Source organism: Centropristis striata, chromosome 15 (assembly GCF_030273125.1).
Source record: "Centropristis striata isolate RG_2023a ecotype Rhode Island chromosome 15, C.striata_1.0, whole genome shotgun sequence".
Lineage (NCBI taxonomy): Eukaryota > Metazoa > Chordata > Actinopteri > Perciformes > Serranidae > Centropristis > Centropristis striata.
The window spans coordinates 7,528,842-7,554,953 of record NC_081531.1 but is presented as its reverse complement, the minus strand read 5'-3'; the positions used below and the strand labels follow the sequence as shown (position 1 = coordinate 7,554,953).

The 26,112-nt window shown below is 38.2% G+C and overlaps 1 protein-coding gene across 1 annotated transcript; it reads left to right on the top strand.

Moving 5' to 3' along the window:
* The first annotated feature begins 1,616 nt into the window (after window positions 1–1,616).
* umodl1 (uromodulin-like 1) lies at window positions 1,617–25,025 on the top strand. The gene is made up of 17 exons (XM_059352353.1): window positions 1,617–1,818; window positions 2,083–2,319; window positions 2,567–2,725; window positions 5,899–6,026; window positions 6,243–6,426; window positions 7,796–7,936; window positions 9,166–9,396; window positions 12,218–12,475; window positions 13,935–14,047; window positions 14,211–14,424; window positions 15,213–15,350; window positions 15,463–17,351; window positions 17,448–17,599; window positions 19,919–20,155; window positions 20,869–21,028; window positions 21,472–21,559; window positions 24,105–25,025. The coding sequence occupies exons 1-17, from the start codon at window positions 1,743–1,745 to the stop codon at window positions 24,290–24,292; spliced, it is 4,593 nt and encodes a 1,530-aa protein (XP_059208336.1). The 5' UTR covers window positions 1,617–1,742; the 3' UTR covers window positions 24,293–25,025.
* Window positions 25,026–26,112: the final 1,087 nt, after the last annotated feature.

The window sequence follows — 26,112 nt, the reverse complement described above, 5'->3', positions numbered from 1 at the left end:
GAATGGCAGTCACTCTAGCATAGCAGTAGTTTGTGTCATTACTGGCATCCAGTGGGGACTTGTTGCCATGTTTATTTGGCCTACAGGCCTGTTCCCGAAAAGCTAGGTACAGTACCTGGCAACAGTGTCATGCCCCAGTCAGGTGTGGCACTGATGCAAAATGTGCAATACGGCTTAAAACCATATTCTATTGAGCTGATTATTGTTATTTTGTGGAGGTTTGTTTCTATGTGAAGTGACCTTAGTTGACTCTTAGGCTCCCTGCATCCACAGGCTCCAGTGCGTCAGCAAGTCATTATCACATAATGACTGAAGAAAGTTTAATCAGGCACATTTTCACACCTCATTACTATAAAGGGAACACCATTACATTAATCATTAAAAGTACAAAGAATGAAAAGATATGCATGAAAAGATTTAAAAGGATACAAAGGATATTTCTGTCATTTAACGTCAATGTTTATTTGTTTATTTAGAAGGATCCCCATTAGCTCAACGCTAAAGTAGAGCTACTTTTTTTTTTTTTAAACATATGTTTATTGCACATTTTGTCAATTTACAAATGGCGACAACAAGAAGGCACATACAAGAAAAATAACAATAATGATAGCAATAATTATGATTGAAATAAAATGAATAAATAAATAACTGGGGAAAGAAAGAGAGAGAGAGAAAAAAAAAGGGGGGGGGGGGGGACCTTTATAACCACAAAATAAATAAATGAAAAAAAATAAGTAAATAAATATATACATACATATATCTATACACACACACAGATACATATACATGTCCATAAAGCTCTAAATGTGTATGCTAAATCAAGATGAAATAATAGAGCTACTTTTAGTGGGGTCCACATTTAAAACATACATAAATAAAATAAAAAATATATGTTCACATAAAATGACAAGTATATTCATTCCAATCATGGCATACTGCATCATAGTTTGACTGATTACCAACATAAATTAGCAAAAGTAAAAAAGTTATCAAGTATATTCACATTCATAAAGTCAACGAGATGACAGAATGGCGATGTAGTCTTAATTTAGAACATACTTTCAACAGCCAAAGCATCCCGCTGCTCCTACATATAATGGGTAATAAGACATGTGGGAAAATGGCAGGGAAGTTCTCACTCCTCCTTACCTGACATTAATGGCTGACACAGGCTGTTAATGCCAGCAGCATAGCGAGCACTGCCATGGTTACCTGTGTGGAAACCGAATCATTAGGGACTTTGACTCCTCCCATCCCACATCTCTCTCTCCCTGGCATCATAAACATGTTTACTGACACCACCAAAGATGAGTAAAATAGCAACTTTTTTATCTGCAAAGATAAAAAAAAAAAAGAGGCCCGAGCTTCCCTTGTGAAAATCCTGTAAACCAAGGCTTTTCTCTTTGTAACATAGTGACTCACCAGCTTGTCATGCTGCCATGGCAATGCAAGGTATCAAATTGTCTGAATATTGTAATGTTCTTGCAAAGATGAATGTAATTTTTACCAGGCTGTCGAATCTAACTCCAAATATCCTCATCAATGTAATATCTACCTGCTGCTTGTCGTGATTTTGTGGTTCATTAGGGACTGGTGGTGCAACGAGGGGAGGAGAAACACACAGCCACAGAGGATTTAGTCTTTGAGTACGCCCTGAACAGTGAGTTAGCATCATCTCAAAGAGAAACATGCACGTACAATGTGGTCCTTAAATATATGGTTGAGATTCTGATCTGTGAAAAATGAGTTGGATGTTCTCCATCTGGGTGGCGACGGCCCTGCTGGCTCTCTGTGAGGGACAAAACACTGTGCATGAAGGTAGGCCTCTACGCAGATGACAGACTAACAAGAAATTCATGTATTGCCACAACAGAATATGGCATTTATGAGGATTTACATGCATTGCTGTGCCTGCTTATATTCGTTTTAACATTTCAAATGTCTTAGGTGATAGGCATGTATACTGTTATAGCTTATGAGTCAGAATCAAGGAGCATTAGAAGTTCAGTATAATGTGTCATTTATTAACTACCACAGAAATGTAACCAACAGTAAAATGAAGTAAGATGTATTTTATTTCAGGAAATATCCTGTCTCCGTCTGGCTACCACCTATGTATTCGCAACGAGACAAGGAATGTGAGTTCAATGGTGATACATACAGTCCCATATACTCTGACAATGCCTTGTGGTGGCTGGCTGAAGACATGTACACACACACTGTACAAGATGACCCATCAGGTGGAGTTCAAGACAGTGGTGGTGCAGGTGACCCGATGCTGCAGCGGCTACGTACAAGTCGGCCATTACTGCGCCCTGCGTGAGTCTACTGCACATCACATATCAATCAATTGGTTGAAAGATTATAGAAAAGCATATATTATTTGTTGTTAGATTTCAAGTATCTTGTTACAAGTGTTAAGCATCTAGACAGACAAGTAATCAGCATGACCTTTCAGCGTGTGGTACTGTGTGCAAGACACCAGATGGAAGCATTGAATCTGCAGTGCTACAAATATCTCGCTGCTAATATATGGCCTGTAACATGTTATTTCCTTTGAATGAAGCTGTAAACAGGAGTGACGAATACACTGCCAAGCCAGGATCGTGTCCAACTGCAGATGGATTCTATGCCAGTTCTGAGATCTGTGAGTGGGACACGGACTGTCCAGGCTGGCAAAAATGCTGCAAGAGATCCGATGTCTTTCGCTGCAGCGATCCTGCAAGTTAGTTGAGCTTATTGTTTTTGTAACGTTGCTTTTAATGCATTGGATGTTTGCATTATTAATGGGTATTTTCAACCAAACTCAAAGAAACTCACTGGTTTCTAGCCCTGCAGATAGTTTTAGATGGTTGGTTGTGTTCAAGGCTTTGAAACATTATATTTAGCTTATGTAAACTTTGCCCAGCAACTGTGGCTATAAGTTGCAATTACAGGACAATAGCTCATGCTAAAACATAGTGTAACAATAGCACAAGTAGAGAGGAGTCTTAAATTAGTGACCTGACTCAGTCAATATCTTTTTTTTTCACTCAAACCTCAAATCTCTTCATAAACAAATCCAACTTATTGTGTTCAATTTCCATCTGGACAATTTACTACTAAATAAATAGTCCCAGTAAAACCTGTTAAGAGTAAAGTCTGTGGTTTATTAATAGGACAGAAACTTCACTCACTGAAAAAAGAGATTTTTTTTGCCCTGTAATTATTTTTTCAATCATCTATATAAATTCTACAAAGAAATACGAATTCAGTGCTTTTACTTTAAAATAGCAGTTTTTCACATTGTGCATTCAGTTTTGTACGTAAATTAATTCATTATGCTTATACAGGCCTCTACCTATATTAAAATTCACAAGGTACATTAAAAACAAGTAATTATGAAATACAAAAAAAAATAATGACACATAAAAATTAGGCATATTTATAATAATATTAAAAGTAAAATAAAACAAAAGTGTAGAAATGTGTGCATGCATGCCTGTATATGTGTGTACTAGTGAGGTGAGCAATCAGAGCCACTAAACTGCTCTTGTATGTATTTAGAGAGGAAAACTGTATTGAACTATTAAACTGATCATTCCAGAGTATTTTAAGGAGTATATTTAAGGAAAATTGACCGAGGGTACACTGTAAAACCAAATTTGTTGTTTCAACTTAAATTGTTGAGTGTCCATGCTGCGAAAGAATTTTATGTTAAGACAACAAAGACAATGGAGCTTACTCAAATCCATATTTGTATTTGACTCAATATTTTAAGTTAAAGTGATTATTTTCACAAATCTTTGTTTGTATTGAAAAGGAAAACATAATTATGATAACAAACAAGCAATATTGGGTTTTACAGTGTAGTATGATAGTGGAGGAGGGTGAAATTTTGTCAATTGTCTCGTATTGTACTTATGTAATTGTGAGTTGACATGGAAATATTCACTGAAAGCTTTAAGAATGGAATTTGGAACTTAAATATAAAAATGCATATTTGATATATATTGATCTGAAAAATGGCCATTATCTTGAGTTTTTGGAAAAGGGGAGCAGAAGGATCTAGTTGTTTTGAAAATGTGGCAGTTCTAACAAATCTTTTCTGAACTAGTTAAATACTGTGGATGGTTATTCACCACAAACATTCAGCTCCCTAACAATTTTCCTCAGACTGACTGCCAACTACACAAATGAGCTGTACCTCAATGCACTGCACAGTTAGAGTATTCTGGAAGAAAACAATGCAATCAAACTGATTTTGACACAGATTTTCACTTGCTTTGCATTCAGTTAGGACATGTTTTATATGGCCTTGTTTTTTAACCCATAAGAACCTAGACCCAGTAAGCCTTAAAGGAAAATTATGGGGGATATACCACAGACCTAGTGGACCACATAGAACACATTTATGATGTTTAAAAATAAATAAATACTACCCCTAAATGTCAAAGATCTGTGATGTGACATATAGGATACATTGGGCGTTTATGGTATTTATGTTGAAAATATTTCTTATTTTAAAATTAAAAGATAGACAGTTTTCTGCTTACAAGAACACAAATTTGCCTTTTTCTTTGCATCTCCGCAACATTTATCAAAATTGTGACATTAATAGTGCTGTTTAACAACAAATTATTTTTCAGATTTGTTTTTAAGTAACAAAATAATAATAAATCAATAATTTAAAAAAAAATATATATATATCCATTTGCCTTTTGGTTTGCATCTCCATAACATATATCAAAATTGTGACTTTAATTTTTCAGTTCCCTATTAACGGATTAGACTTGTTAAATGGGTTTAAACTTCTCGTAACAAAAAATAAGCTTTTTTGAAATTAGCTACTTTTGCACATTTCTGTTTCCAGTCACAGCCACATTTTGGAGAAGTCACTTCTTGTCACAGTCACATGACCACCACACCAGGGTGTTGAATATGTATCGCTTAGGGATTTAATGAGTTAATGTGAAGCATAAAGCTGAATATGGGAGATTATAGAAGATTTAAAGTGTTTGTTACCATGGATTCTTTAACAGGTGAACCATAACATCCCCACTCCAATTATTTTCTTACAGCACCTATAAGTTCCCACTAGCTGTATGTGAACTGACCCTTTAAACTTCACTTTCAGGCTCATCACATTATTCTAAGAATGGAGGATACGGTTTTACACATAACATATATCAAAATTGTGACTTTAATTTGTTCAGTTCCCTATTAACGGATTAGAATTGTTAAATGGGTTTAAACTTAGCCCCGTAACAAAAAATAAGCTTTTTGAAATTAGTTACTTTTTCACCACACCAGGCTGTTGAGTATACGTCACTTAGGGATTTAATGCGTTAAAGTGAAGCATAAAGCTGAATATGGGAGATTATAGAAGATTTTAAGTGTTTGTTACACAGGTCTCACCATAGGTTCTTATGGGTTAAGAGGTGAACCATAACATCCCCATTCCAATCATTTTCTTACAGCACCAAATTTCCCACTAGCTGTATGTGAACTGACCCTTTAAACTTCACTTTCAGCCTCATCACATTATTCTAAGAATGGAGGATACCGTTTTACACATAACATATATCAAAATTTGTTCAGTTCCCTATTAACGGATTAGAATTGTTAAATGGGTTTAAACTTAGCTCCGTAACAAAAAACAAGCTTTTTGAAATTAGTTACTTTTTCACCACACCAGTGTGTTGAGTATACGTCACTTAGGGATTTAAAGAGTTAAAGTGAAACATAAAACTGAATATGGGAGATTATAGAAGATTTTAAGTGTTTGTTACACAGGTCTCACCATAGGTTCTTATGGGTTAAGAGGTGAACCATAACATCCCAACACCAACAATTTTCTTACAGCACCTAAGTTCCCACTAGCTGTATGTGATCTGACCCTTTAAACTTCACTTTCAGCCTCATCACATTATTCTGAGAATGGAGGATACCGTTTTAATGCAACAGTGATGGTGAAGACAGATTACCAGGAACTGAAGACCAACGACAGAGACCATCTGAGTCACACACGACTGATACAAGCAATGGTAATGCTACTGCTAATACTAACACAGCCTCTACTACAGCTAGTAAGAATTCTGCTGCTTATATAATAAGACTATGCTGCCAAAACCACCAGCCAGCTACCAGTGCTTAAAAAAATAATGGATGCACCAAGGCAACCACTTTCCATCCTCTGTTTCTTTTTAGGAAATAAAAAGACTTTCATGCTGATTATTTTTGTGTGTCTCTATCACTTACAGGTGACTGGAGCTCTGCAGGCTGATGTTTCAGTTTATTACCTCAGCTCACACCCTGTGCATCCCTTCAGAACTGCCACCTCGCTGCTGATTGAGTGCAACTTCACTCTTTCACTGTACAATGTCACGTCGAAGCTGCATCTCCTGCTCAAACACATACAGGAAGTGTCATCTGTAACTGTGGAGGGTGAGGCGACACAGTTGTTCTGTACAGCAGCGCTGAAGCTTTTTTTTTTTTTTTCTTTCTTCCTTTTAGAGAAATGACATTCTTGTAGAGTTTTGAGAATGATTCATATTTGCAGAGAACACGGTGTTCAGGAAAGAATGACTCAGTCGCACCACAGTTTCCTTCTCCCACCACTTCTGTTTGAGTGACAGTCATCTGTGGGATGTTTCCTGCAATAACGGAAAATAACACTAGATCGAGCACACACACACACACAACAACACACACACACACACACGCATGCACACACACACAAATCAGTCTTGTTATATTTGCACAAGCTTGTCATCACAATCAAACAAACATCACGTCTCCTTCAAAATGTTATTTTTACAGATGATTAACTTCCTTCTCCACACTGTAAGCACACATTTTATTCGTCACTCTATATCATAGACTGTATAAAGAACACTTTATATCATAGACTGTATAAAGAACACTTTATATCATAGACTGTATAAAGAACACTCTATATCATAGACTGTATAAAGAACACTCTATATCATAGACTGTATAAAGAAGTCTCCAGGCTTTATACTGTTGTGATGATGGACTCATTATTACACTTATTATTTTAAGGCACCTCTGAATTACTGAGCCTTTAAATCAAATATACAAGAAGACAAGTCTATCAAGTCCAACTTGCACATTGTAATAACAGTATGTAGTTTTCTTTCATGGCATTTTTTATAATAGGATTTCTAAATAGACAGTCATGGAAAAAAATATTAGACCACCATTTTTCTTCAATTTCTTGTTCATTTTAATGCCTGGTACAACAGATTACAATTTAGGTTACAATTTTTTGTACAAATATAATGATAAAAACAAAAATAGCTGATAAGAGTTTGATTTAAGAGCTGATGTCTAGATATTTGGCATGTTTTTTTTTTTAAATTACCAAAATTATTATCAAGAATGCCATGGAAAATGGCAGATATCAGCTCTTAAATCAAACTCTTATAAGCTATTCCTGTTGTTATCATTATATTCGTCCAAACAAAACTCTAGTTCATTCTCTCTCAAATTTCAGTTCTCTGATTAATAATGTGGCATTATTATTAAAATGAATAATAAAGTGAAGAAAACAAGGGTGGTCTAATATATTTTTTCCATGACTGTATGTATATATATATATATAATATTTATTTATTTATATTATATATATATATATATATTTATATATATATATATATATATATATATATATATATATATATATATATATATACATATAAAACATATAATCTTTTTTTTAAATTTCTGTCTTTAATTTTCAGAAAAGTAATTTTAATTTATTCTCTTCATAAGTCTGTATTTGTAATTTCAGATGTAGATGAGTGTGCCCACCCTGCTCTCCGCCACTGTTCCCCTATGGCAGACTGTAACAACACAGTGGGCTCCTATACTTGTGCCTGCGCCCAAGGATATATTGATGTTGACCCCAGTTACCCTGGAGCCGACTGCACAGGTTAGTAATCAATAATCAATATACAGCCATCTAACGGATTAGAATCCCAACACACGCAGAAAATTTGCTTTTTGTTGTTGTTTTTTCTTTACCTAAAAAAAACCTTATTAGACCCTACATCACACATATCTCATCATTTTGCAACTTGTTATGTTACATACACAGTCATTATACCTCCAAAGCCTAAAATTATAGTAAAGATATACATACACATAGGGATGTGGGTAAATTATTGTCTATTTTTTGACTCATTATTGGTTGTATTTCCAACATTTGTTGAGAAAATGTACTATTTAAAAAAAAAAAATGGTTCACATTATATCATTAATTAATAACAAATATACTTTAACAATAAACATAAATAAAATTAAACAAAAATGGATTTTCGTATTTAAAATAGATTTTTATATTCTAGAAAATAATGAAATATATATATATAATTTTTTATTTTTTTTATTTTTCCAAAATAATGTCAGTATATATAAAATGCTGCATACATAGCTGCATTACAATGCACTAATCCTCAATTATGACCCTGTTGAAGACCTAAAACTGTTATAATGTCAGGCTATGTATAAAAATCCAACTACCATTTCCAAAGTCAAACTTATGATTAAGTTAAACTTAAAAAAATAATGTTTTGTGACCGTCTTTATGACAAAGAGAATAGTACTTCACTGCATTATTTCCATGATGATCTTCATGATAATGATGATCATTTTTAATGTCTTTAGGAGATACATCTGTAAATAAAGTCTGATAAATCATTACTATTAGCCAGAAATGCAGAGGAGTTGGAGATACAGAATCAACAGCTTCTACCTAAAGGTTAGGCAGCGTGTGTTGTCTGAGAGGAAAGTTTGGGTCTTGGTATAAAGTGGAAATTATTCTATTGGTGAGTCATTTTTTCCCCATATTCATTTTTTTGTCATTTACTTTTTATTGGTTTTTGATTTTACAAGTAAATGAACAAACATTTAATGAACAAACCCCCCCCCCCCCCACACACACACACAAAAAAAGACAAAAGGGAAAGGTACAAAGAAATTAAAGTATTTTGATAATCCAATCAGAGATTACCTGAAATACGTTTTATGGTACAGACATATGTAATCCATTTTTGCCAATTCTCAATAAATGCCTCTTTTTGTGATCCTAATCAATATTCACATTCATATTTTACATGAAAAACTTCCATTTCTACATCGACTTGTATTCCTTCTTCCCAGCTGACGTCAGGGTTACGACCACCACACCGTCCCCGCTTACCTCCCTTCCACCCATGAACACGACCTACGCCCCCGATTTCAACAGCACGCAGGACCCTCTGGGCAACAACACCGTGGGTCCCTTCATCTCCACTGAGAGCAGCATGACTACAGCTCTGAGTAATACAAGTTCTGCATCTTACAGCAACATGAGCTCAACTGTAGAGTCACCTCTGCCAACAACCACGTGCTGTAAGAAAACCTTTACTTTTAATCTCAGTGCTGCTTAAAATCCCCACATCAAGCCAAAGTAGCAAGTGTCGTGTCCAAATAGAAAATTGTTACTTTTTAACAGGAAATGTTTGATTTAGTCAAAGGGAATTATTTGATATTTTAGAGAATATTCTTGTTTGTTTTCTGGCTGAGATAAATGGAAACAATTTTGGCTCTCTAATAGGTTACTTGTAAATAAACCATGGAGCCGCCACTATTCGCCAGTTAATTTAGACAAGGAACAGCTAGCTTTGCTCTGTCCAAAGGGAACAAAATCCACCTGCCAGCGTCTCCAAAACTTTACATGTTTGTTTGTTTAGTTCAGCTCCTGTAAGTACATAAGTGAGCAAATCAAGACACCGCATATATCATGACCAGTGCCCAATGGACCCTACAGTAAGGCCACGTTTATACATAGCAGGGTATTTAGAGAAACAAATATCCCCCCCACCCTATTATATGGGCGGCAGTGTAGGGAGAAGGATAAAGCCAAGCAAGCCAATCAGAATCCTCAGAATCAACAACGAATAACACAAGCGACTTCCTGTTCCTTTCAAAACAACTAATATGGCGCAAGGTTCGTTCGTGTGGACAGACAGCAGCACATAGAATGAGCGTGAGAACCTAAAACCCCGTTTCTCCCAGTTGACACGACAACACATAACCAGAGTTTTCCAAATTCTCCACTTTGCCCGGAGTTTTTAGAAATGATCGTTTTCTGTGATAAAAACAGGGTTTTCATGGAAATGAGAGGCCAAACCGCATGGAAATATCTGCGTTTTCCCTTCGTGTAAACGGGGCCTAAGTCTTGGCTTAAACTGGCCACGATCAAAAGTGTCTCATGCACTGCATGGAAGGTAGTCCTGAAATGGGGACATTTCCACAGAACACAACTGTGCATTGCTCTTTAATGGAAGTGGGGTATTGATACTTCAACGAGCAACACAAAGACGAGATGTATGGTTTATCAAAAGGTTTTTTAAACTGTATGTGAAGGGTACTCACACTTGCCACTCATTGAGGCCCCGTTTACATGAAGGGAAAACGCAGATATTTCCATGCGGTTTGGCTCTCATTTACACGAAAACCCCGTTTTTATCACAGAAAACGATTATTTCTAAAAACTCCGGGCAAAGTGAAGAATTTGGAAAACTCAGGTTATGTGGTTTTAGGTTCTCACGCTCATTCTATCTAGTTATTTTGAAAGGAACAGGAAGTCGCTCGTGTTATTCGTTGTTGTCGATTCTGAGGATTCTGATTGGGTTGCATGGCTTTATCCTTCTCCCTACACTGCCACCCATATAATAGGTTTGGCATAGTTATAATAGCGCTCAATGGCGTATTTATGCGGGTTGATGTAAATGACAACTTTTTGGAAAACGATGTTGTGTTGTGTGGGGGGATATTCGTTTCTCTAAATACCCTGCTATGTATAAACGTGGCCTCATTGAGTGTGGATCTATGATCGGCTCAGTCAGTGTCAGGTGTGTGTGTCTCTGATTGACCCTGATTTGGACCAGGTGTGGGAGGCCCATATATTCACCTTCAGAGAAAGTGAGAGCATCGCTGCTCCCGTTTCAAGCATTTAGTATCATTCCTTGTGTTTTCTCGAGTCTTCCAGTGTGTTTGTTCTTTGCCCTGGGTCGTTATTAAACCCAGGTCTTTGTGTTATTTAAAGGCTCCCTTAACAGCCATTTTTGTTTATAAGGGCTATCTTATACTCCCTGAGTTTGTTTTTTAAGTCAGCTGCTCGGCAGTGGTGGTTAAGTTTCCCCCTCCTTCTTAGCCAAGCCCTATTATTGAAAGGAGCTTATTATTTCTTTTCATATTGCCTTATTAAAATATTTCCCTCTCATCCATCAGATGAGTTGCAATTTTTGTGGTTATCCCTTTGGGACAACTTTAAGGCACCACTAGTCTGCAACTGTGTTCCATATCTCACCCTCCTGACACTGTATTTACCAAATTCAAGAGAAAACTTTTTGAGAGTATTTGGTTGGTTTGGCAAATGCATGTGTAGTGGCAAAAATCGTTATAAGGAGGAAAGATCACTGAGTCGTTGGCGCATAAGCAAAAAAGGTTTATTCTAATTGCAATTAGGAGAGCACAAGGTACAGTCAAAAAGGTCTGCACAGAGTGAATCTGCAGACAAAGAGAGCTAACAGTTTTTATAGAGTTACAATGAGTGTGTGTGTATTGGTTAAGGAGGTACAGCCTTACAACCTTGAGGACTTGAGATAGCAGGCATCCTACGCAAGAACAAGAAGAAGCAACTGTGACATGTTATCTTACAGGATGAACAGGGCGGATTGTGTTCGCATGAGAATAAAATAAAATTAATTGAAAGAGATATAAAGTCATGTGAAAATGTTCAGAGAGTTATGTGAAAAGGCATATGCATGGCACTTTGTCATAACACATGTACCGTTAACCTCCTCTATTAAAGAGTAGCAGATATCTGCTTTACTGAGCTTTTCTGTGAAATCTTCAGGGAGTATGTCCCATGTATTTAATGAGACAGTCCCAAACAGAGCTAGGATCAAGCAAGCAAGATGTCTTAGAGGTGCGGGTTGATTTTGTCTTTTTGGACAGGGCCAGGCAAGCTTTTACCTTGTTTCAATATCAACCAGTTGTTAGTTATTGCCTTTTATTTGCTGTACAGACATGGAAGAGTGGTATCAAACAATCAAGTTGATCTCTGTAAAAAAATCTATAAGCAATTAACGTAAAACTATTCCATAAACTACAATGAATGATTTATAACCCTGGATGTTCCACCCCAACTACCACTTCCTTCCAGCTCCTCCCAGCATCACCAGCATATGGTCAACTAATGTCACTGGGACCTCCTTCTGTGTCTACTGGTCCGCTCAGTTCCAGACGAACCAGACTTACCGGGTCGTTCTGAGCAAAAGGTCAGAGGTCATTAATTCTGCGGTTACCAGTCAGACCATGATGGAGATGAGGGATCTGCAGCCTGGGGTACTCTACAATGTTACTGTCACGCCTCATTCCTGCTCAAGTGAAGGAGTCAGCGTTCATATATTAGTCAAGACTGGTAAGACCTGTCGCAAACATGAAGTTGATTCTTCCAGTACCTTTGACTTTTGGATCTTTTTTCATCATATACTGTAGAGTCATGAAGCTGCGGTTTGTGCATAGAATAGCTGTGATACCATACCATACCATACCATACAATGCGATACCATACCATACCATACCATACCATACCATACCATACCATACCACCATACCATACCATACCATACCATACCATACCATACCATACCATACCATACCACCATACCATACCATACCATACCATACCATACCATATCATACCATACCATACCATACCATACCATACCATACCATACCATACCACCATACCATACCATACCATACCATACCATACCATACCATACCATACCACCATACCATACCATACCATACCATACCATACCACCATACCATACCATACCATACCATACCATACCATACCATACCACCATACCATACCATACCATACCACCATACCATACCATACCATACCATACCATACCATACAATGCGATACCATACCATACCATACAATGCGATACCATACCATACCATACCATACAATGCGATACAATACCATACCATACCATACAATGCGATACAATACATACCATACCATACCATACCATACCATACAATACCATACCATACCATACCATACCATACCATACCATACAATACCATACCATACCATACCATACCATACCATACCATACAATGCGATACAATACATACCATACCATGCCATACCATACCATACCATACCATACAATGCAATACAATACAACACAATTTGATACGATACAATATAATGTACTACAATCCAATATGATGCCATCCCTGGGAGTAATACAGTAACTAAAAAAGTCTGTAAAAGTTACGGTTTAGTCATAATTATAGATTAATTAGCATAATGATTGATTAATCGCCCAAGATTAGAAATGGCTATAATTTTCCAATTTGTGAATGTATTATATATAGTTGTTTGGTATCATTGTAAAGGGGGGGATCCATGGCTTTCATTTAAGCCCAACATTGTTTCTTTCTGACAAACACAGAGGTCACATGACCTCTTTAATTCATAAATTACACACATTTTCCCACAATTTTCGCCTAAACTATATAGTTTATTTGATCCCTGTAGGATCAAGGGACATCAGTGACCCAAAATCCAACAACTGCAATGCTTAATAGACTCTGTCAATTCAGGAAAAGTATAATATGCCCATACTATTTCTTTGTGAGAGGTTATTGTGAGCCTTAAATTAGAAGTCACCGGCTCAGGCCAATTCACCTCAATGAATTACAATCCAATATGATGCCGTCCCTGGGAGTAATACAGTAACTAAACAAGTAATATTTTCCTTGATGAATGATGTGTGATGAAGAAAGGAGAAGACATTTTTAAGCATTAAGGCTAGGGCTGGTAAGAGAGCTGACAAGTCTTTTCTTTCTAGATGCTCAGACTCTTGATGCCACAGCACGACTTACCAACATTGAATTCAGCGATGATCTGAAGAACACCAGCAGTCAGGCCTATGAAAACCTAACTAACAGTATTACACAGGAGGTAGGTGTGTTACGAGGATCATCCAGTGACAGCATGCGATCTTTGAGTAGAATTCCACACACTGCAAACATGTCCATTACAATGAATTATCAAAGTTTTATTGTTTCATCTACTTATCCAACATTATTCTGACTGTGGAGCTGTTTTGCTTTGTCACCAATAGATCTACCAGTCTCTGTCTCCAGAGATGAAGGCCTTGGTGGAATCAGGCCAGGTGAGAATCGAGATCACAGGCTTTTCCGAAGGGAGTGTGGTGGTCAACTTCAACATCATCTCCGTCCCCAGTCAAAGCCAAGACATCAGTAATGTTTCCACAGCTCTGCTGAACTCCCTCATAAACAGCACCAAATATACTGTGGAAAACACAAGTACAAATGGTATGTATCTTTATATATTTTTTGTCTAACAATTTCCTCTATGAAACATGGTAGATCTAAAACTAGGTCTAAATTGGATTTTAGACAATTAGTTTAGATTAGTTATTTATGTTTAGTACTAGTCTGCCTATCAAAACAGTTTAATGTGTTCTGTAGGTCTATTCCAAAGTCTGAAGAAAATAAGATACAAACACAACCACACAAACACTTGACCTGAATTATGAAAAGGTACAAGTTTAAAGTTTAGACTAACATTTATCAATGACAAGGGAACTCTGTTTAGTACAGTGGAGCCTCCAACAAGTACACCAACAGTTCAAGAGTTATTAATGGGATATGGCTAAAATATAGGGCAATAGTCTCCAACACTGCTCCTGGAAAGTAACTGCTCAAGCACACCTGATTTGAATGATCTGCTTGTGATTGAGAAGCTTTAGCTTGTCAGGCTTGATTACAAGCAGATCATTTGAATCTGGTGTTTTGGAAAAAAGAGATACCTTAAACATGCAGGTCAGTAGATCTCCAGAAACAGGGATGGAGACCACTTGTATAGAGGGTGGAGCAATCCATAACCAAAGCGAAAGTAACTTTCTAGTACTCAGCCCTTTACGAGTCATCATGGGCTAAATTATGCTATGTTGTGCAACATTGTTGTATTTTATATCCAAAAGCAATGAAGAGATTTGGTTTCAGACAAAAACAATCTCCAAGCCATGTAACCTAAAGTACAATATTAAAGTAGAAACATGAAGTCTGACTTACTAAGACAAATATTTTGCTTTTTGTAGATTTTGATGAATGTGCCTTATCCGAAAATGACTGTTCTCAGTGGGCTAATTGTACAAACACCTGGGGCTCCTACACATGTGCTTGCCTAGATGGATTTATAGACAACAACCCAGCAAGGCAGGGACGAACCTGTCAAGGTACGGTCTTTTGGTGTGTTGGTGAGGAAGATTAATTTGATAGCGATTAGGTGAACTAAATAGTGACAGAATATCTATGCATGTTGTAACCAGAGTGTTTTGTCTTCTGCAGCAATCGCAACAACCACGACTGCTCCAGCAACCACCACTTCTGTCCCAACAACTGTCCCAACAACAACCAGTTCTGTCCCAACAACTGCCCAAACAACAACTAATACTGCCCAAACAACTGCCCCCACAATACCCACTACTGCCCCAACAACTGCCCTAACTTCTACCACTACTGCCCCAACATCTGCTCCCACAACCACCCCAACTGCCCCAACAACTGCGCCAACTTCCACCACTACTGCCCTAACAACTGGTGCAATAACAACCACTACTGCCCTGACAACTGTACCAACAACCACCACTACTGCCCCAACAACTGCTCCATCAACCACCACTACTGCCCCAACAACTGCCCCAACTTCCACCACTACTGCCCCAACATCTACTCCCACAACCACCCCAACTGCCCCAACAACTGCGCCAACTTCCACCACTACTGCCCTAACAACTGGTGCAATAACAACCACTACTGCCCCGACAACTGTACCAACAACCACCACTACTGCCCCAACAACTGCTCCATCAACCACCACTACTGCCCCAACAACTGCTCCAACAATTGTTCCAACCACCCCCATTACTGCCCCAACAACTGCTCCAACAGTTGTTCCAACCACCACCACTACTGCCCCAACAACTGCTCCAACAACTGATCCAACAACCACCACTACTGCGCCAACAACTGCTCCAACTATTGCTCCAACAACCACCACTACTGCCCCAACAACTGCTTCAATAATTGCCCTAATAACAACCACTATTGCCCCAGCAACTGCCCCAGCAACTGCTCCAACAACCACCACTGCTGCTCCAACATCCATCACTACTGCCCCAATAATTGCTCCAACAACCACCACTACTGCCCCAACAACTGCTCCACCAACAACCACTACTGTCCCAACAACTGCTCCAAAAACCACCACTACTGCCCCAATAATTGTTCCAACAACCACCACTACTGCCCCAACAACTGCTCCACCAACAACCACTACTGTCCTAACAACTGCTCCAACAACTACTGCCCCAACAACTGTCCCAACAACCACCACTTCTATCCCAACAACTGCTCCAAAAACCGCCACTACTGTCCCAATAATTGCTCCAACAACCACAACTACTGCCCCAACAACTGCTCCACCAACAACCACTACTGTCCCAACAACTGCTCCAACAACTACTGCCCCAACAACTGTCCCAACAACCACCACTACTATCCCAACAACTGCTCCAATAACCACCACTACTGCCCCAATAATTGCTCCAACAACCACCACTACTGCCCGAACAACTGTCCCACAAACCACCACTACTGATCCAACAACAACCACTACTGCCCCAACAACCACCTTTACTGCGCCAACAACCACTGTTACTGTCCCGACAACAATCATTACTTCTCCAACAACGACCATAACTACACCAACAACAACCACTACTGCTCCAGGAACTACCACTACTGCCCTTGTCACCATCTCTACTGCTCCTTCAGCAACCACTGTTGCCCCAAACAACAATATTCTCCCTAGAACATACACTCATGCCCCAATAACAACTAGGGCCCCGACAACCACCACTATTACTTCAACTACCACAACAGCAATGACATTCATGACTTCTACCTCTACAGCCACCAGTACCAACCCAGCTACAACCATTACAGCTCCTACAACCACTGTTACTGCCGTGATAACTGCTAATGATGCCATCTCTGTGGAGTGCAAAATTGAAGGCATCACTGTGACAATCACCAAGGATTTCCTTGTCAGCAACAGAATCCAGGAAAGCACCTTATACTTGGGCTCGCCGAAATGTGTCATCAATGGATGGAACACCACACACATCTGGCTGACCACGGTCAACTGGGATAAGTGTAACACTACTGTTAAGACTGTGAGTGTTGCTTTTGTATGTTCTGTATGCACTGGGCTTGCCAGTAAAACGAAAGTGAGTTTATTCTCAAAATAACTCCAACATCTGTTATTTTAGAATGAAACCTACTACACAGCATCTGTTACCCTGTTCAATACCATGGACTCAACCAATGGAACATTGAAGGCACCCAGAAAACATCTGAAGGTTCCCATCATGTGTACCTACAAGAAGGACATAGTCATCTCTGCTGACTTCGGCTCCATGGGGTACGCTTCACTTACTGTCATTATTACTCAGCATGCTTTGGGATTTTCAAGAAACAGCCTCAGAGCTAATGAAACAATTGACGCTTATTTGCTTTTTTTGCAGAGAATAAGATGAGAAGATTAATAATTTTCTTCTTCTCAAGCTAGACAAGAGACGTTTATGGTTGAAAGACATTAAATGGACGTACTGGACCGATGAAATCACCGGAAATTCTCGTATTAGCCATGCTCCTTTCAAACATACATACAGCTTAACCTTTAAAAGCAATTCAGCTGCAACCTGTGATTGTTAGCCTACATTAGAGCATGGCTTTGGAGTAAACAATAGCTCTAGAAATTCACATATGCAATGAAATTACATTTTATACATTATATAGCAAGGCATCGTTACCCCCTGAAACTCTTCTGTTTCCCTCTATTTCCTTATTGTTTTCATAGATCGTAATTGAGTTTCTGCAACCAGTATGAACACGCAACTGCCAGTGACGTAGCTGTGATGTACACTCTAAACTGGTCATTTTACTAGAGCCAACAGACTGTTAGCTTAGCGTAGCATAACAACTGGAGACAAGGGAAAACAGCTAGCCTGGCTATGTCCAAAGGAAACAAATTCTGCCTATCCAACATATTCTCACTCCCAACTTGTCAGATATCAACACTTGTGGTCGGTGTCCCTTGCCGTCAGCTACAGGGACACACAGAACCCTTTAGTGCCATTTTCTGCTCATTACATGTATTGTGGCTTTCCCAAAATAAACCTCCATACTCATAGGAAACAATTAAGTCTCGGCAACAGAACCACTTAATTAAGGTTAGTAATAAAGAACAGAGTTGAGGTTAAAAAACAACTACTTCTGCATACTGAACACGGAAACTGGTCTCCTGGGTCAAAGTCCTGGGTACCTGCTTAGTCTCAATGGAGCTTCTGCACTATCTTTTTTGCGTTTGTTGCTCCGAACATGAAGAATTTCTCTGCACAGACCTGCTTGTGTGTTGGTATCACACTTTGAGGGCCATGACAAAGTGTAGGTATCTAACGAGTTGGCTGTGAGACCGGACATGTCTCTCAGTACCTCTAAAGCTCACTAAAGCCGTTTTTCCTTTAGGGGGAAGAGTGGCCACCTGGAAAGTCTCAGGCCACACCCTCTCAAATGTCCACTCACTCTGCGTCTCCATTACAAATAGGCCCCCAGAGGGATTTACGAGACTCCGGAGGTGACGTATGGTTTTCGATCGCTGCGACGGATTGAACACGGGAGATGCAACTGTGGCCGCCATCACTAACTGTGCACAATGTCAGCAGCTGATCATGACATAGCAGCATGGCTAATTATGCACAGCGTCTCCGCTGATCATAAACATAGTGATCGTGAATTAACGGGCATCGCTAACTGTGCACAGAGTGTCCGGTGCTTGTTGTAAACAAATAGAGATCGCTAAGTGAACACCTCCTGCAGCAGCAGCACATACACACTGTACTGCTGCAGAGCTAACTGTTAGCCTATTAGCAATTTGCAGACTGGACGCTAAGGGGTTAAAATCCCCACCGGCTCCAGCTGCAGCTGGGAGAGACTGCTGCAGGAGGACTGTGCTGCTTCGACTCGTTCTTACTCTTCTTAATGAGAAGCAGGGCCGGTGGCTCTTCTTAATGAGAAGCTTGTTAAGAAGAGTAAAAACAAGTCTCCAAAAGTCTCCAATAACACCAGAAAAAGTTGTTGGATTTGTTGCCAGTTGCTTTTTTGAAAAATAGTCGCTAAGGGGGTCTGAAAAGTCACTAAATATAGCAACAAAGTAGGTAAATTGGCAACAGTGCTTCGCCGGCTTTTACAAATGGCACATGTTGTTGTGACCTCGAGTATTACGTCACATACTGCTTAGCGTTCTATCCAATCAGCAACCAGGGGATCCTATCAGGGGATCAGAAAAATGGCCCTGCTCTTCTACAGGGACAAAAAAAGTCCGGTCAAAAGACCACTCCGGATGGCTCATATTCAAATTAGGGGCGTTTCGGTGAGTGAGACCCGCCTCATTCCGGGTATTGGGTTGTAGTGGAAACACCCTTTAAGTAACCATTAGCTCACCAGTAACATCCTGGAATCTCTGGTGATTGCTTGGCAACAAGAAATGAAGATAATCTGTAAAACAGCAATTTGTTATTTTTAGACTTGGGTCTTTAAACCCAGGTAAACAATAACATAATTATGTTAATTATTATGATGATTACGTTAATTATAATTATTATTATTAAATATGATGTTAATTACTGAGCTTTGGAGGTACTTTTATATTTATGACAGTGTATATGTTTTGTCTTTACAGATATGACATCATCCAAGATGTCATTATGGGCTTGGGGTCGTTCCAGGTCAGAGTGCAGCTGATGAACGGTACAGTGCCTCTACCCCATAACTACAGCTTGTCCTCTCAGGAGTCTGTGGTGGTGGAAGTCAGCCTCAACACCTCCTCAGAGCAGATTAAAGTAGTCATCAACAAATGCTGGGCCACTCCCACTCCAAGAGCTACAGACCGCCCGAGCGAAACCTTCCTGGAGAACAGGTCTGCTTCTGCCTACAGCACCATCACTCTTTCTATTAGTGCTAGTACTTGAGCTAGCAACTATAAGTAATACATGTACTCCTTTGCAGCCACTAGTTATTATTTTACCAATACTGTTACTGCTACCGTTACTATCACCATTGCTTCAGAGTGGCCCAACCTTGGAATCAGGACGCCACATAATCTCACTTAATGTGGGGATCTGCCAGATTCCATATGCACGAGCCATAAACAGGTTGGCCATGACAGTAATAGTTCGATTTTATCCGTCATCTTGAAATCATGACTGATAACAGGATAATTATCTTAAAAAAAACAAAAGGTTATTTGAACAAGAAAGGAGATAATCATCCAAGAAAAAAATTAATTAACCTCCACAACCTGCATAATGATATAAGATACAATTATCTGTAGCTTCCGCTGGTTTTAAATACACAGACATGGTTCTTTCCCTATAAAATAAAGCCTCCCATTATGTGTTTTAAAATAAAATACCTATGGAAGGTTTCCATAACAACACTGTAATTGCTGGGGTATAGTGACCCAGAAAAAGGGTCATAGGAAAAAAAGGAACCTCTCTCCCAAGCCACACCCAGAGCGGCTCACTGGAGGGAAAAGTACCTAATGGAAACACACCTGTTATGATTGAATATTGTTTTGGGTTGTCTCACTGATTAGAAAATCTTTTACACTCCTTGTCTCTGTCTCCACAGCTGTGCCGTGAACCCTTTTTATACCACAGTGTTGATGAACGGAAACTCCAGCACATCACGTGTGTCTGTGAAGATATTCGCTGTTGTCGACCTGGATGTGATCTATGTGCACTGCCAGGTCCAGATCTGTGTGGAGATCGGATCAGAGACCTGCGTGCCTGTCAGTACACCCTATTTAAAAACAATGACTGAAGCATTTACAGGTGTATCTAAAAAAATTAGAATATCATAGAAAAGTTTATTGATGTCAGTAATTCAATTCAAAAGGTGGAAATAACACATTATATAGACCCATTACACACAGACTGAAACATTTCATGTCTTAATGTATTTCATTTATTTTAATTATAACGATTATGGCTTACATTTAATGAAAAAGACCTAAAATTCAGTGTTTTAAAAAGTATGTTAATATGGAAATGTTGGCCTCTGAAAAGTATGTCCATCTATATGACTCAATACTTGGTTGGGGCTTTTTGACTTGAACTACTGGAAATGGACTTTTCCATGATATTTTAATTTATTTCAGTTGCACCTGTAGTTGTTTGAATGTTGAAGACTGGAATTGTCTCCTTTGTCATGTTTGATTGGGTTTTCTTGCAGGACTGTGTTCGAGGAAGAACAACTCGGTCTTCAAGAACAATTGCAAGTTCTTTGGGTAGCACCGGGCCTCTGAAGAGGGCAGATGATGGTCAGTACTTTTACACAGAATAACAATATGAACTTTTCTCTCTTCTGTGTTAGGCAAGACACATTTTTCAGTTGCATGCCTCTGCTGGGTTTAAATTTGAGTTTTAATTCCAACTGAAGTAACAATGACACTTCAGTTTTTATTGTGCCACCACTGATCTGACCACTTTTAAAAGTAGAGCAGCTATGAAGGTCTTCAGTATCCATTATAAACTTGAGTGTCTCTTCATTTTAAAATTTGAATAGGCCATCTAGCTGTAGAGTTATGGCGCTAGCACTGCTGTTCCTATCATTAGTCTGGTGGAGAGGCGAGTTTAAGTAGCTTGATGGAAAACACACATTTTTAAAAGCAGTGGGGTGGATAACATTTATTTGAGGCATACTCATTTGTAGTGAATTTGAATTGAGAATTTAATCTTTTTTAAAGTGTGTTGAACAAAAGAATCTGTTATATGGATGCAGTATTCATAAAAGTTTGAGTATTTAGAACTTTTTCACTATTTTGTTCTTTAAATGACTAGTTATGTTTATAATGGGGTTGTATTCGGTACTTATCCATAGTCACTAGCCGTGTTTCCATTAAAGTCCAATAGAAATTTTAAGCGAAATTTTGAAATGTTGCATGAAAGAAAATGTGAATTAGGGACGTTTCCATCAACTGGTTCAGGTCAAATAAACAAAGCTGCATAAATGTACTTTAGCCAGAAGATGGCAGTGTAATGTGTTGCTGTAGCCTAATCCGTCAGTAAACAGTAGAAGAAGAGATTGAGCAAGTGAGAAAAAAATAATAAAAAACAAGTTGCTAGTCGGACAACTTTGGCCACACAAGAAAAAAAAATGTCTTCAAGACTTAGATTCAACTGAACAACTTATAATCGTTCTTTTATGTCAGAGCAGAAACAGCTGATCAGTCATGTGAGCTACATGTTCGATACCTCAGAACTTGCGAAAATCATTTCCGTCTCCTGTTTAGCGTAGTAATTATTTTTCAAAAAAGACAAAAACCAACTCAATTGAGCAAAAAAACTTTTAATGCGCATTTTCAAATCTCTTTCCAAGTTTTGGTGTTTCCATCAAGCTTTTCTCATGCAAATATTCAAAATATGCATGGAAATTCATTGATGGAACCACAGCTAATGTATTCCCTACAGTAGATGGCGGTGGGTAGTGATGTCCAAATGAAGCATCACAAACAATTAGTTGTATTTTTTGATCCCTCTAGATGGCAATGTTGGCAATTCAGTATGCTTTCAGTGTGCTGTATTGAATGGAGACAGCCACCTAGTGGGCTCAGTACATTAATTAAATGGTTAATGAAGCTTTATTTGGCCATCACTGATGAGGCAGTTCAGAGAATCAGGCAGCAGTACTGGCATGGTCAAGCAATATACAGGTGCATTTAATATATTAGAATGTCATAGAAAAGTTTATTTATGTCAGTAATTCAATTAAAAAGTGTTAATTTATTCAACTTCTTCTAATTATAAGGAGTATGGCTTACATTTAATGAAGACTAAAAATTCAGTGTCTCAAAAAAATTGAATATTACAGAGGACCAATTTTAAAAAGTGTGTTTAATATGGAAATGTTGGCCTCTGAAAAGTTTGTCCATCTATATGACTCAATACTTGGTTGGGGCTGAACTACTGGAAATGGATTTTCCCATCATATTATAATGTATTGAGATGCACCTGTTCTGCTGTGGATGCAGCAGCTAAATATATTTTGGCCACCTAAAAAAAATCAATATCCCTGATACTTAGAATATTTCCACTGCTTTACTTTGTCATGAGACAGCTCTTTCTGTTGGGGAACTGAACCGGTTAGAACCATACCGCCCTACAAAGTCTAACTGCATTAACTACATTTTTGGTCAAATTTGAGTTATAACTAAAAATGAACTCCTTGATGTCTGTTTTATCTTTTAGATTTCAATTTTGCTTTATTTCAGAGAAATAATCATAAAAAAATGCAGTAACTGCGGTTTGCTGTGACTGAGACATTGTAGTCTTGTATTTCTTCATTGTGTTGATTAATGAAGACAAGAATAATAGAAATTATAAGTTCATTTGATAGGGACATTATTATCTAGATAGTGATTAAGTAAAAAAGTGAGATAAAATTATATATCATTACTTTACAATATTTAGTCTAAAACATACAAATCTTTGAATAGAGTTGTTGAAAACTTTTAAATACACTTATAACAAAATTAATTAGAAAATGTTTCTTCACTGAAAACTAAATATAAAATCTGAAATAAGACAACAACATTATAGTGACTGCACTCTGTTAGTGCATTACTATTAGGATCTTTTTACAGAAATGCAAAACCAGAGTGCAGTGACTACATTTTTGGGGTCAAAGGTCAAATAAATCGTCATGATTTTTGAGCATAAAAATGACTTTAAAGCAGTTTTTCCCAGTTTTACCCTTTGTAGGGCAGCATACTCCTTTGACAAAAACAGTAAAAAGCAACTCCTGTTATCTGTTTTTGTTTTCTGCATGTTTACTGATTGTGAATACTTCGACACATATACTCACAGAATCCTTGGAGGAGGGATACACCATTCTTCATATAGTCGGGCTCTCCTTCCTGGGAATCGGCCTGGCTCTCTTCTTCATCATTGGTTTCGTCTGCCTGTTCTACTACCAAAGGAACCGCATTGGACACTACAACTTCAGCACCAAACCCAAGCAGGAGAACTTCACCTACCTTGTCTTTAACACCTAGGGGTGCAGCAGCAGATACATTAAGTAGGCTATTACACCTTAGCTACCACTGGGTGGCATTGTTGCACCATTCACATATTAGTTCTCAACAAACCTTGCAAATTTTTGCACAAGAAACACAAAATAGAGATTATTTATATTGATATTTTACGTCCACTCAACATATATTTAAGATATTAAAATGCTGAGAGTAGTTGCTTACCGAAATATAGAGTAACTATAAAAATGTTAAGAATATTGAACATTAAAGAATAAATAGGTATGACATGTTACACATTTTAAAAGGTTTAAGTCTTGAAAGTTTAAGCTACATTTTGCTTTTAGTTGAGACAAAAACTAAAGACACAGAAGCACGAGATATAATGATACTGAGGGCAAAATATCAGTTCAGAATACTGGAAATACGCACTGAGTATGGATATTATTTCACCACATGGTTTACATTAAAATTGCAATATAAGAGGTTTATTATAAACTAGATTGTATGGAAAATATTTGTTGATGTTGTCGAATATACTTATAATATACCATGTGCAATACTGATCAAGCACAGCTTCACTTTACTTCATTTTAGCTGCTATTTTTGACAATAACTCATTTTTATTTGTACTGTTTGTTTGTACTCTGTGTTCTTAAATGTATATTTATTGTGTTTCACATCAGAAATATTAATTTTGTGCTCACTTACATGAACTGGCTCTCTTTACTGGCTGTATAAGGTGATAATAAACATGTCCTGGATGAATGTGGACACTTGGGGGTGCTGCTGTTTCAGTTCTTCAGCTCTATAAAACAAGCCAAGATGGCTTCCTGCATGCACAGAGGTAACATGTTTACACTGTTTACAGAGGACAACAAAAGGTTTGAGACAATAAGAGAAAAAGTTGCTGTCATAGCTGATATATTTCACATTTTATAGGTTGAATGAGGCTGGTGGAGATTGTCCTGTTCTTCCTTTAATCAAATCAGTGTAAGAAAAATATATTTCTCGGACAAACAGAGCTGAAGAGGACACACATACACACACAAACACACACACACTTCCCATAATCCCACATTGTTGACTACAGGGTCAAAAATGCAGCTCCTGGATCGACAGCGAGGGACTGAATTTTAAACAGGAGAGGCTTTTCTCTTTTAGAGAGGAGGTCCCTGGAGACCTGCGGCGAGGGAGGCCTTACTACCATCTGGAGGGGCTGCAAATGCTCCGCCTCCTAATTAACCCATTCAGCCTCAGACCTGGCAACCCGTATCTATGGCAACAGCCCAGTGCAGGGATGGAGGTTATAATGGATGGAGGGAGAGAGAGAGGGAGGGGAGAGCATTAGCGATCAAAGGGGAGAGAAAGAGCGGGGAATATTTTCAGTTTAAAAGCATGAAATCAGACGAAATGTGACTCTGTTACAATTACTGGATTCAGATGTTGTGATGCATATTACTGGGTTCCAGCTGCAATTTATATATAATATTACAGTTAAATTTATCCTTACATCTCTTACTGTAATATAATTTGGGCGAGCACTTACCATTTCTTATTTACAAGCAATCCATAGATCTTTTTTAAAGCACCTTATATATGAGAAGCACACGTAAATTTAGTTGTATACTTTTTTAATACAATGACAATAAAGGAAAGCTTGAATCTTGTATGATTTACTGATTGATCAGATGCCACAGTGTCACTATCTGTGATGTAGAAATCCATGTGTTTCTATGAGGAGACCTGTTATAGATGTCCGCTCAAGTTACCAAATATGGTTCTTTGCCTGATAAAGGGTTAATGGGTGTTTTGCAGTTAATCTTCTTTGGGTGGACTTGGAT

Excerpts from the sequence above, each read along its gene's own strand:
- umodl1 (XM_059352353.1), top strand. The coding sequence starts at position 1,743 with ATGAGTTGGATGTTCTCCATCTGGGTGGCGACGGCCCTGCTGGCTCTC. Across the intron at positions 14,048-14,210 it reads CTAACAGTATTACACAGGAG|ATCTACCAGTCTCTGTCTCC; the intron begins GTAGGTGTGTTA and ends TGTCACCAATAG. Across the intron at positions 21,029-21,471 it reads GATCAGAGACCTGCGTGCCT|GACTGTGTTCGAGGAAGAAC; the intron begins GTCAGTACACCC and ends GTTTTCTTGCAG.